The sequence below is a fragment of the Scyliorhinus torazame genome, chromosome 18 (assembly GCF_047496885.1).
Source record: "Scyliorhinus torazame isolate Kashiwa2021f chromosome 18, sScyTor2.1, whole genome shotgun sequence".
Lineage (NCBI taxonomy): Eukaryota > Metazoa > Chordata > Chondrichthyes > Carcharhiniformes > Scyliorhinidae > Scyliorhinus > Scyliorhinus torazame.
The window spans coordinates 59,153,567-59,165,980 of NC_092724.1; the positions used below are offsets into that span (position 1 = coordinate 59,153,567).

Genomic DNA, 12,414 nt, shown 5'->3' on the forward strand with positions numbered 1-12,414 from the left:
CACCATCTGGCCTGCGAAATCCTACCAACTGTCCTGGCTTGGTACAATTCACACCTCTTTAACCTGGGGTTACCCCATTTCTGGATCTGTAAAGATTTAATCACCTGCTAATGCTCGCATTCCAAGCATTGTTTGGCATCTTTGAATTTGTCTATATATTTGTTTCTGGAACATACCTCTTCATTCACCTGAGGAAGGAGCAGCGCTCCGAAAGCTAGTGACATCGAAACAAACCTGTTGGACTTTAACCTGGTGTTGTAAGATTTCGTATTGAGCCATTAGGTTAGTGACTCTGAGGCTTGAATGCTATCACTGAATGAGGATCATTTTTCAGACCAGTATAATTTAAATTAATTTCACAGACTTTCTTTAGAACCTTCTCTTTTCAAGAATTAGTTTAAACTAATTGAACAACATTAATTAAGTAGACTTAATGGCAGAAAGATTCCAGTCCACTGACCATGAAGTATTTTAATCTGTTCAATGAACCTAAAATGCAAAAAGGTGACAGCAATTGATCGAGAAAGATAATATTTGAACATTTGCAGAATATTTTTACCAAAAAGTCATTTTCCCAGTAATCTGTGAATATTGTCCGCTCCATGTCTGATGCCATTGGTTTTGCTCCATTAGATTGTCCATCATGAAGCTCTCTCTGTTTCTGGGCTGTGTGCTGCTGTCGATTCTGGTTGTAGCTTCAGGCCACACATTCGATTCAAAACTGGATGAAGACTGGAAGAGCTGGAAATCACAAAATGAGAAGCAGTACACCGAGGTAAAAGGGGAATTTGTTCTAGTGTGGAGCTTCTTCCAAACATTCAGCTCACTGTGAAGGTGGAAGAGATTCCACACACTTGGTAAACTATTGAGGGTTAAGATGGGAGAGGTGAATTCTCTGTTGGGGCGAATGGATATGTGAAGTGTAATTGAAAATATATTGATCCTAAAGTTTGAAGGGAGTTCTCTAAATCTCAAACTGCAATAAAAGGACCAAAGGAATTCACAATAAAACAGCAGAGATTAGGGCAGAATTTAATGTAGCTGACACGGGTCTCGCCCACTGGCTGGAAAGCTGGTGAGAGCTCTGCATCCCCTACTATTGGGAAGGCCCACTGAATTAGGTGTCAATCAGGACTTTATTGGGCAGTGACAGGGTTCGCACAGGATAAAGAACCCCAAGGGTAAAAATCCCAACTCCCAAGAGCTGCTATTCAACTTAAGGCTGTCAGCTATGCATTGCTTGTCTGGTAGTAATCTTGTTGCTTCCAGTAAAATACCCACCTGAGGCCTAGTCCACCAGTGAGTGGTGGCAGGCTGGGGGTTGCAGTTGCTGATGACCCGACAACAAGGGCAAGGCTGAGGCTCTCACTGGACCCCCACACTTCCCAACACTGGGTCCCTCAATCAGGTACTGAATGACCTCAACTTGGAAGCCGGAAGGAAATCCAACGGGGTTTGCTTTTCAACCTTGGCGCATGATATATGCTCTGCCCAGTTCGATTTCAACAGGGGTGGCAGGAGGCCTCTAATTGGGCATTAATTGTCTACATTAGAATCTCAGTTGCCAGTGGTAGAGCAGCTGCCCATGAGCCTTCACTCCTTGAACTTCATTGGATAAGAGGAATGGAGGGGGGGGCCGGGGGCTGTTCCCACCTTACAGCCTCCTGCCTATTTAAATGCTCCTCCCCCTCATCACAAACCCACCTCAGGGCAGGAAGGGAATTAAATACAGTCTTTGGTGTAAATTAGTTTACTGGATTCCACTGGGCTTCTGTTGAAGTTACCATAGAAACCATAAATACACCTTGGGCGAAATTCTCCGTTATCGGCGTAAAGTCCGCCGACCGGCGGCAAAAACGGCGCAAATCCCACCTGCATCACGCCGCCAAAAACGTCGCAAAGTCTCCGGCTGGGAATGGGCTAGCAGCGACGTGACGGGATCCGCGCTTGCTCACGTGGTTCACGCCGTGTGGCGTCATACACGCCGCACGGCGTGACGGCTCATAAGGACGCGCTGCTCCCCCCCACCCGACCGGAACACCCGACCGGATGGCCGCCCGCCGCTCAGCCCCAAGGTTCCAGTCACGGGATGTGGAGGCGCTCCTGGACGCAGTGGAGCAGAGGAGGGAGGCCCTGTATACCGAACACGGCCGCAGAGTTGCCCCACGCCACAGCCGGCGTCTGTGGAGGGAGGTGGCAGAGGCCGTCACCGCTGTGGCCCTGACACCACGGACAGGCACCCAGTGCCACAAGGAGGTGAACGGCCTCGTCAGAGCAGCCAGGGTGAGCCTCCCCCTGCCCGATATCCATATCCCCCATATCCCCCCTCCCCCATATCCCCCATCCCCCATATCCCCCATATCCCCCCTCCCCCATATTCCCCCTCCCCCATATCCCCCCTCCCCCATATCCACCTTCCCCCATTTCCCCAAGTGAATCCAGCCCTAACCTTAACCTCTGCAATACAAGTGCAACCGATGGCGTGCATTCATATACCTGTCTAACACTGTTGCCTTTTACCCCTGCCACCACCACCCCCCCCACCCCCCCACAGGAGAAACACGCACACAACAATAGGGAGCATGTGAGGACTGGGGGAGGCCCCGCTGATGAGAGGCCACTGACCGAACACGAGGAAAGGGCCCTGGAACTGGCTGGCGGACCTGAGGACCGGGAGGTTGCTGATGCAGAGGTCGGGGGCGTACTAGCAAGTGAGCCACTGACAGCTCGTCCCCATATCCCCCCTCCCCTATATCCCCCTCCCCCATATCACCTGATCACTGCCTGCGTGTCTAACCATGCATGCTTCATTGTGTATCGCAGGAGCAAACGCCAAGGCACCCATCCCCGCAGATGCAGACCGCCCGCATGATGTCCCTCGGAGGCCACGGGAGACGGAGAGACCCGGACCCTCCGGCATGCAACACCCGCAGGATGCCCCTCGCACACCACGGGAGACGGAGAGACCCGGACCCTCCGGCATGCGAAGCCCGCAGGATGCCCCTCGCACACCACGGGAGACGGAGAGACCCGGACCCTCCGGCATGCGACGCCCGCAGGATGTCCCTTGGAGACCACTGGAGACGGAGAGACCTGGAGCAACAGCAGGCGTGTGCCACCCAGCGACGAGAGGGGCAGCCACAGGCCCCCGTCACAGCCGAGCCAGGACACCACTCCCCAGGACACCACTACACAGGACACCACTACCCAGGACACCACTACCCAGGACATCCCTACCCGGGACAGCACTACGCAGGAAAATGAAATACCGGACAGTGACACAGAGTGGATGAGTGGAGACGAACCCCCACCCCAAAGTGCCATGGACTCAGAGTGGGACGAAGAGCACGACACAACGCCACTGCTGTCACCAACACCCTCCACCATCGCAGAAACACTCACCTCGGTTGGGCACTTTAGTGATGAGGCGTCTGGTACACTCACTGGTGCGCACAACACAGCCGTCCCGGTACAGCAGGCGGAGGTAGGAGCAGCAGAGGGGCCGGGTGGTCGGAGGGCAGCCCAGCCCAAGCAAACATCTGCCGCCCAGATGGAACCCGGGTTCCTGGAGTTACCACACCCACCCATAGATCCGATGCAACCACCGAACCGGAGACAAGCGAAGAGGGTGACGGCCGGCTTGCGGCGGCTGCAGTCGCAGGTGGAGGAGTCCACCCGCGTCCAGGAGCTGGGAGTGGTGCCGGTCATACGTGCCACCCAGGCCGACACCGCACGGGTGGCGTCCGCGGTGAAGGCAATGGGTGCGGCGGTGTCAGACATGGGGAACGGTTTGCGAGGCCTGGGGCTTTCCGTGCAGGCGGCGTCTGTGGCCCAGGACATGGCTGCCCTCTCACAGGAGGCCATGAGCCAGTGCCAGCGCCAGATGGCAGAGGCGCTCAACGCCATGGCCCAGTCTCAGCAGGCCATGGCCCAGTCTCAGCATGCCATGGCCCAGTCTCAGCAGGCCATGGCCCAGTCTCAGCAGTCCATAGCCCAGTCTCTGCAGGTCATGGCCCAGTCTCAGCAGGCTATCGCTGAGGGCGTCGGCGCCATTGGCCATGTGCGAGCCGGCGTCACACAGTCACAGACAGGGTTTGCCAATCCCCTGAGCTCCATGGCTGCAAACCTGCAGACCCCTGTCGATACCAGCACGGGCCTCCAGGACTGGCAGCGCCAGATGTCGGGGGGGGCGTTGGATGGCCAGTCCGTTCGCATCCCACACCCATGTAGAGGCCTGGGGGCCATCGGGCACCCCGAGGGAGGAGGAGGTGCTGTGGTCCGTCCCGGCTCCCCCTGTGGGGGAGGTCCTGGAACACCGCGACACCTCGGACTCCCCCCCTTCCGTCCCAGGTGCATCGGGTGGACAACAGGCAGGACAGGCTGGCAGCTCGCCATCCCAGTTGCCCGGGCCGCAGCCTGGCCCATCTAGGCCAGGACGCCCCAGGAAACGGCCGCCAAAGGGATCCAGTGTCAGAGGGCAGGAATCACAGGAGTCCACCTCCAGTTCTGCTGTACCATCTGGGGAACCACGTAGACGTAGTCATAGGGTCCGTAAGGCCAAACAACTAGACACTGAGTAAGTTGGCACGGGTGCAGGGCACAGATGAGTTTTAGGGGCTAGGGCACGTGCATGAACTCCGTTCTAGCCTGTCTGCCCTGACCATTGCCCCCATCCCCCTCATCTGGGGAGGACTGCGCCTCTTCCTGCTGCTCCTCCACTCCGCCCTCCTCTGCCTGCGGCACATCGCCCCTCTGCTGGGCTATGTTGTGCAGGACGCAGCACACCACAATGATGCGGCCGACCCTATCTGACCGATACTGGAGGGCGGCCCCAGAGAGGTCCAGGCACCTGAAACGCACCTTCAGCACGCCAAAGCACTCTCCTTGGCGCTACATGGGCATCATTGTAGCGGTTCTCCGCCTCATTGCGTGGCCTCCGTACAGGCGTCATCAGCCACGATCGCAATGGGTAGCCCCTGTCGCCCAGCAACCAGACCCTCAGCCGGGGATGGCGTCCCTCGTACATGCCGGTGATGGATGACCGTGACAACACGTATGAGTCATGTCCACTGCCCGGGTAACGGGCGCAGACATGCAGGATCATCATGCGGTGGTCGCAGATCACCTGTATGTTCATCGAATAGGTCCCCTTCCTATTGGTGAACTTGGCCCTGTTATCTGCAGGTGGCCGCACGGCGACGTGCATCCCATCAATCGCGCCCTGGACCATGGGGAACCCGGCCACGGCAGAGAAGCCCACGGCCCGGGCATCTTGGCTGGCCCGGTCCACAGGGAAGCGGATGTAGTGGTGCGCCATGTCATCTTGGGCGTCTGTCACTGCCCGGATGCACCGGTGCACCGATGTCTGCGATATGCCGGGCAGATCCCCACTCGGTGCCTGGAATGACCCCGTTGCATAAAAGTTCAGGGCCACCGTAACCTTGACGGACACGGGGAGAGGGTGTCCCCCGCCAGTGCCACGCGGTGACAGGTGTGCCAGCAGGTGGCAGATGTGTGCCACCGTTTCCCACCTCATCCGGAGTCTCCTCCTGCATTCCCAGTCCGTGAGGTCCTGGTATGATTGCCGGGGCCGGTACACACGGGGCGCCCTCGGGTGCCTCTGTTGCCATGGGGCCGCGACGTCCTCCTTCCCCTCCTCGTCCTGTCGATCAGGTGTCCCTCCAGCCTGGACGGCTGCCGCCTGCCCCTCTGCGGCAGCCTGCGCCGCCTCTCTGGCACGCTCCTCCTCCTCATCCAGGCCAACATCGCTGGCTGATCAGAAAACATGACGGCCTGGTTTGGGGCGGGGGGAACGACGACATGTCATCATTGCCCATAACCCCTCGTCCCCCCAGCCAGGTGGCATGGACCGCATCGGTCCAACTGTTGGAGGCTGGCACCTGGCCAGGTGGACCAACTCACTTGCCCTCGCACCCCCCCTCCCCGGCACGGACCCCCCCATCCTCCTCCCCGGCACGGACCCTCCCCATCCCCAACCCCAGGCCCTCCCCGGCACGGACCCCCCCCATCCTCCTCTCCGGCAAGGACCCCCCCATCCCCTCTCCCCGGCCCTCCCCGGCACAGACCCCCTCATCCTCCTCCCCGGCCCTCCCCGGCACGGACCCCCCCCATCCCCGGCACGGACCCCCCATCCTCCTCCCCGGCACGGACCCCCCCCATCCTCCTCCCCGGCCCTCCCCGGCACGGACCCCCCCATCCCCGGCACGGACCCCCCATCCTCCTCCCCGGCACGGACCCCCCCATCCTCCTCCCTGGCATGGACCCCCCCATCCCCCCTCCCCGGCACGGACCACCCATCCCCTCTCCCCGGCAAGGACCCCCCATCCCCCTCCCCGGCACGGACCCCCCATCCCCCCTCCCCGGCACGGACCCCCCCATCCCCCCTCCCAGGCACTCACCCCCCCTCCCGGCACTCCCCCGGAGCCCAGCCCACTCTAACCAGCCCCCCCCCCCCCGCCGCACACACACACACAAAACCCTAGACACACCTCTCCCCCGCACATTCAGACTGCGGCCACGCCATCGCCTGCCCAGCGGCCAACCCCCCAGGCCGTCACCCACCTCCACGCTGGTCGGCGTAAACCTTGAGCACAGGTTGACGCCGATTAAAAGGAGGTTTGATTTACGCCGACGTGACCGGTCATCACGTCGATGGGACTTCGGCCCAACCGGACGGGGGAATATCAGCAGGCCCAAAATCGACTGCCTTGCGCCCACCCGTGCCATTCTCCGAGGTCTGCAGCGCCATTGACGCCCCGCCGACTTTTCTCCCTTCGGAGACTTCGGTGGGTGGCGGGGGCGGAATTCACGGCGGCCAACGGCCATTCTCCGACCCGCTGGGGGGTCGGAGAATGACGCCCCTTGAGTCACTTCAGGACCATTCTTTATAAACATATCGACATTGTCATCACACTCACCAATCAGAACACTGCCAAAATTAATGGTATAGAGGAGACAAATTAGCTTTTTAAATTTAAAGTGCCCAATTTTTTTTTTAATTAAAGGGGAATTTAGCGTGGCTAATCCACCTAAGCGCGCCATTTCTAGGTCCAGGCAACGGGTGATCGAGGGGGTTGTCGAGCCAGACTGTCTGTCCCTCTTCCGCGCTTACATTCGCGGCAGGATGTCCCTGGAAAGGGAGCATGCGGTGTCCACGGGCACCATCAAGGCCCTCCGTGCCCGGTGGGCACCGCAGGGGTTGGGGTGCTTTACTGACTCCTTTATCTGCCTCTTATTTGATGTTTTTAAGTTTCTGTTGATCTTTGTTATGTTCGGGCAGTGCCCCTAACAGGAACGGCCCTTTTTTGCTTTGTCCCTCAGTTTGTTTCCTTTCTTCTGTTTTGTTGGTGGACCTCAACAGAGTGGCCAATCCACCTACTCTCGACATCTTTTGGTTGTGGGGGTGAGACCCAGGCAGACATGGGGAGAATGTGCAAACTCCACATGGATAGTGACCCGGGCTGGGATCGAACCTGGGTCCTCGGTGCCATGAGGCAGCAGTGCTGACCATTGAACCACCGTACTGCTCAGAGCAGACAAAATCTAACCTGGGAAATGTAAATGTAATGTAAATGTAAATAATCTTTATTGTCACAAGTAGGCTTACATTAACACTGCATGAAAGTTACTGGGAAAAGCCCTTAGTCGCCACATTCCGATGCCTGTTCAGGTACACAGAGGGAGAATTCAGAATTCTCAGCTGGTACGGGAATTGAACCTGCGCTGCTGGCCTTGTTCTGCATTACAAACCTGCTGTCTAGCCCACTGAGCTAAACCAGCCTATGAATGATCCATATTTCCTTTCGATTTCCAATTTTCTGTTGCTCATCACAAACATGATATCCTGGGATAAAGATGTTGACCTAATTTAACCGATTATTCCTACTGCACTTTCAGACTGGGATTCCAGAGTGGGAAACGTGCCGGATGGGGTGACTCAGTCATGTTGAGATGTAGAGAGAGATTCAGTCTCAGAGACATGACAGGAGCAAGTCCCTTGGCAAGTTCCTGCTGGTAATCCTGCCATGAATACTCATTATATTAAAATTTTAAAAAATTGCTTCTACCTTTCTGACAATGTCAGCAGTACACAAGGATCTCGTGTGACTGCAGGAGCCGGCTCCTCACACATAAACAAAAATGCAGCTGACTTCCAGCTCTGTCATCAGGACTGCGCACCCCAGAAAAAAGACTGCCTAAAGTATTGATCTCTCAATCGCGGGTTCAATTTGCTTTACCTTTCTGTATCTCTGGTAAGACAAATGAGTGTATCTTCTATAATATGAATGAGAGGATAGAAATCTGACTGCAAAATGTTATTTCAGTTTTGGCATCAGGATTTTAAATAATTTTACGACTGGAAAATGCGACAGCCTGACTGCCTTAGTGTCTTTATTCAGGAAGAAGAGACCTACAGGAGAAAGATATGGGAGGACAATGTGAGATACATCGAACAGCACAATCTGGAGTACTCAATGGGGAAACACACGTTTACTGTGGGAATGAACCCGCTTGGAGACCTGGTGGGTACAAGCTGTCTAGTCTGGGGGATCTATTAGCTAAAAGTTATTGTGGTACTATTACTAAATGAGGTGTGATATAAGACCATAAGAAATAGGAACAGGAGTAGGCCATTCGGCCCCTCGATCCTGCTCCACCATTCAATAGGATCATGGTTGATCTGACATTCCTCACGTCTACGTTCCTGCCCTTTCCCCATATCTCTTGATTCCCTTACTGATCAAGAGTCCATCTATCACGGTCTTAAACATACACAAGGACTCTGCCCCCAAAGCTCTCTGTGGCAAGATGTTCGATAGACTCACAAACACCTCAGAGAAGAAATTCCTCCTCATTTCAGTCTTAAATTGGTATCCCTTTATTCTGAGATCCTCTGGCAATCGACTCTCTCATGAGGGGAAACATCCTCTCAGCATTTACCCTGTCAAAAGCCCTTTAAGAATCCTATATGTTTTAATGAGATCGCTTGTCATTCTTCTAAATTCCAATGAGTAGAGTCCCAACCTGTTTAAACTTTGCTCATAAGACAATCCTTCCACACCGGAAATTATCCGAGTGAACCTGTTCTGAACTGAGTCCAATGAAATAACGGGGCTGGATTCTCCGGTCCCCCAGCAGCATGTTTTCCGGTGGTCCTCCATTCGCTGCTGGTGGGTTTCTCTCTTCCCTCCACTTATCAATGGGATTTCCCGTTGAAGCCACCCCACACTGCCGGGAAATCCACTGGCGGGGGTGCGCTGCCAGCGGGAAGCAAGAATCCCAACGGCTGGAGAATTCCAGCCAATATCTTTCCTTAAATAAGCAGACCAGAACTGCTCACAGTAATCCAGATGTGGTCTCACCAGCAGCTTGTACAGTTGCAGCAAGACTTCCCGACTCTTATACTCCAGCCCCTTGGAATAAGGGCCAACATTCCATTAGCCCTCCAGATTACCTGCTGCACCTGTGCTAACTTTCTGGGTGGGATTCTCTGATCCTGAGGCTTTTCTCGACGGCGTCAACATGGCCTCAGGAGCAGCGATTCTGACCTACAGGGGGCCAGCATGGCACCGGAACGAACCACGCCGCTCCTGCTGCCGATCCCCGGTGTCAAACGGACACCGCGGGTCTGCGCGTGCGCAGTGGGACCGGCGCCAATGCACAAATACGCAGTGGCTCCCTTCTCCGCGCCAGCCCCGATGCAACATGGCATAGTGCTACAGGGGCCGGCGTGGAACAAAAGAGGCCCACAGCCCGGGAGGCCGGCCCGCCAATTAGTGGGCCCCGATCGCTGGCCAGGCCAAGCGGAGGCCCCCCAGGTTGGGAACCCCCTCCTCCCCCACCAGGCAGCCCCCGGACGGATACACGGCGAGGTCCGGCCGGGTAAGAGCAGGTGTGAACGGTGCCGGCGGGACTTGGCTTTTTTTGAGTGGCTGCTCGGCCCATCCCGGGCGGAGAATCCCTGTAGAGCGGCCCCCACCTGCCGCCACGCCAACAGCGCCAGTGCCAATGGCACCAATTCTCCGCTCTCCGGAGAATCGGCAGATTGGCGTCGGGGTGGCCCTGGGTATCACGCCCGGCCCCGGGGTGAGGGAATCCCGCCTACTGTGTTCCTTGGACAAGTACCTCGAATCCCTTAGTATTATTGCTTTCTGCTATTCAATAATACCCTGTGTTTTTGTTCTCCCTTCCAAAATAGCCAACTTGATTAGTGGTATCACAGCACTTCATTATGACAAAGAATTTACCCTCCATTCCCAATGTTTCTGTCAAAATGGATTCTTCTCTCCTTTTGATATCTAAGTGCTTAATATTTGCTCTTGTCAGTCAGCCAGCACCATGGGCTTGTGTGTCTGTTGTACTTTCTGAATAAAAAGCATGGGATGGGTTCACTGGCACCAAACCAAGTGACAATTTAAAAATGATGACACAATGTTGACAGTGTTCAAAAGACCAGCTGCATTAACTCTCCATGGCCCTAATCTCCCCGCAATGATGGACTAAAATCCAACACTGGGACCAATGGCAATTTCTTTTCTTTTATAAATTTAGAGTACCCAATTTGTTTTCCAATTAAGGGAAAATTAGCGTGGCCAATTCACCTACCCTGCGCATCTTTTTGGGTTGTGGGGTGAGACTCGCGCAGAGACGGGGAGAATGTGCAAACTCCACACGGGATCGAACCCGGGTCCTCGGCGCCTTGCGGCAATTTTAACTCCATTCTGATATCTTGGCATTCAAATCATTGGAAAATTGATTGGACTGTGAATGTGAAGTAATAAAGACATGAAATGTTTGATCCCGGTTCAAAATGGCACCATTCCCACCCCCAAAAGAGACTAAACTGATTGGAGATCGGCCCATGGACATCCTCTGTTTTCTCAGATTGGATGTGTGAACCTCCACAATTTATGTGGGCAGGATATTCGACCATGGGCATCATCAAAATGAAACCTGATCTTTGTGTAACAACTACTTTCCATTGTGATCAGAAATGGAAATGCTGCCCGACTTTCTCCTCTAAATCCCAGGGCTCTAAGGCCAATTCTAGACCAACTGCAGCCTGAGCTGCGAGCAGGGAATTAAGACCAGGCTGGTGATGGAATCTCCGAGCCTCCTGATCGGGATGTTTCAGTTAAACCCCAATCAACTCAACCATAATGGAGGACTTTACTCACTCTCCTCACTGTGAAAGTGCTCTGGACGTTCGTAAGACCAGAAGCTTATCAAATTATTTCACAAAAAATCAGGCATCAGTGCTGCTATTTTGTTTGTTGTACCCTAGACCAGAGAGATTCTTTATCACCTTCAGGATCTCCACCCACCTTTATCCTGGAGTGTGGCGAAATGGATGGACCATTTTCCTGCAGTTCTTTACTTTAGTCAAACATTAGCCATGAGAATGGAATGTCAGTGCTGCTTGATACTTTAATCGCTCTTTTTGCTAAACTCAGTGAATGGGTGAGAATGTGGCCCTGTGCGGTTATCTACTCTCCTCCTGAACCTTCTCCATTAAAAATCCATCAATTCATTAATGAATGCCTGATGTGTTTTCCTTTCTAGACTGATAAAGAGTTCAATGAACGCATGAACGGATTCCTCCCAATCGAAGCTGATAACTCGACTGAAGAATTTGAAGGAGACGAATTTGATGAAGATGAAGAAAGTGATGGAGATGATGAACTTGATAAAGAAAGTGATGGAGCTGATGATGAACTTGATGAAGAAAGTGACGATGATGTGACACCTGTAAATGTCGATTGGCGTAAACGTGGCGTTGTAACTCCAGTGAAGAACCAGGTAAAAATCAGGAGCAGCCAATCTCGTCATTATTGGGGTGAGATTTTAATAGTCAGCTGCTCTCCAAATTTCTCGTCCCGCTCATGACGATGCCCACCGGTGTCAGGGCGGGAAAATCCCACCACAAGTGTGAGGTTCTAATTGGCTTTGAGTTTCGGTCCTTTTTGCCTGAAAATGCCGCTGCTGCTTACTCACAGCAGCTGTTTATGTGCATTGGTTATGGTCAGGCATGGAATCATGGTGGGAATTGTCGAAGTTAAGTTCATTTTTTTACGTAAAAAGGCTGTTAAATGTTGTACTCCAAAGTATAAAAGGTTTATTAAGCTGTTAAAATAGATTTAAAATTGAAGTGTAGAAGTACAATTGTTCCAAGCTAAATAAGAATTTCAGATCTAACCTGGCCAAACTCAAACCGGACAAGTTTCCGAGATGTGCTCTCCAAGCTCCTTATCAGATTATGTCCAGTCTCACTTCATGAGCATTCCATTGTATACTCCAATTATGCACTGTTTAATTATTCAGATGCCTAATGAAAAGTGAATGGGATACATAATTTATATAGAAAACACCAACCAACCTAGATATAAGTTGTGT

At 53.8% G+C, this 12,414-nt stretch overlaps 1 protein-coding gene across 1 annotated transcript in view; it reads left to right on the forward strand.

Annotated features, from left to right (window-relative positions):
• The first annotated feature begins 633 nt into the window (after positions 1-633).
• LOC140395235 (procathepsin L-like) overlaps positions 634-12,414 on the forward strand; it is an 89,048-nt gene continuing 77,267 nt past the window's right edge. Inside the window, exons 1-3 of the mRNA XM_072482787.1 lie at positions 634-775; positions 8,421-8,543; positions 11,584-11,820. Of these exons, the coding sequence (XP_072338888.1) occupies positions 644-775; positions 8,421-8,543; positions 11,584-11,820 (492 nt within the window). The 5' untranslated portion in view covers positions 634-643. The remainder of the gene's footprint in view (positions 776-8,420; positions 8,544-11,583; positions 11,821-12,414) is intronic.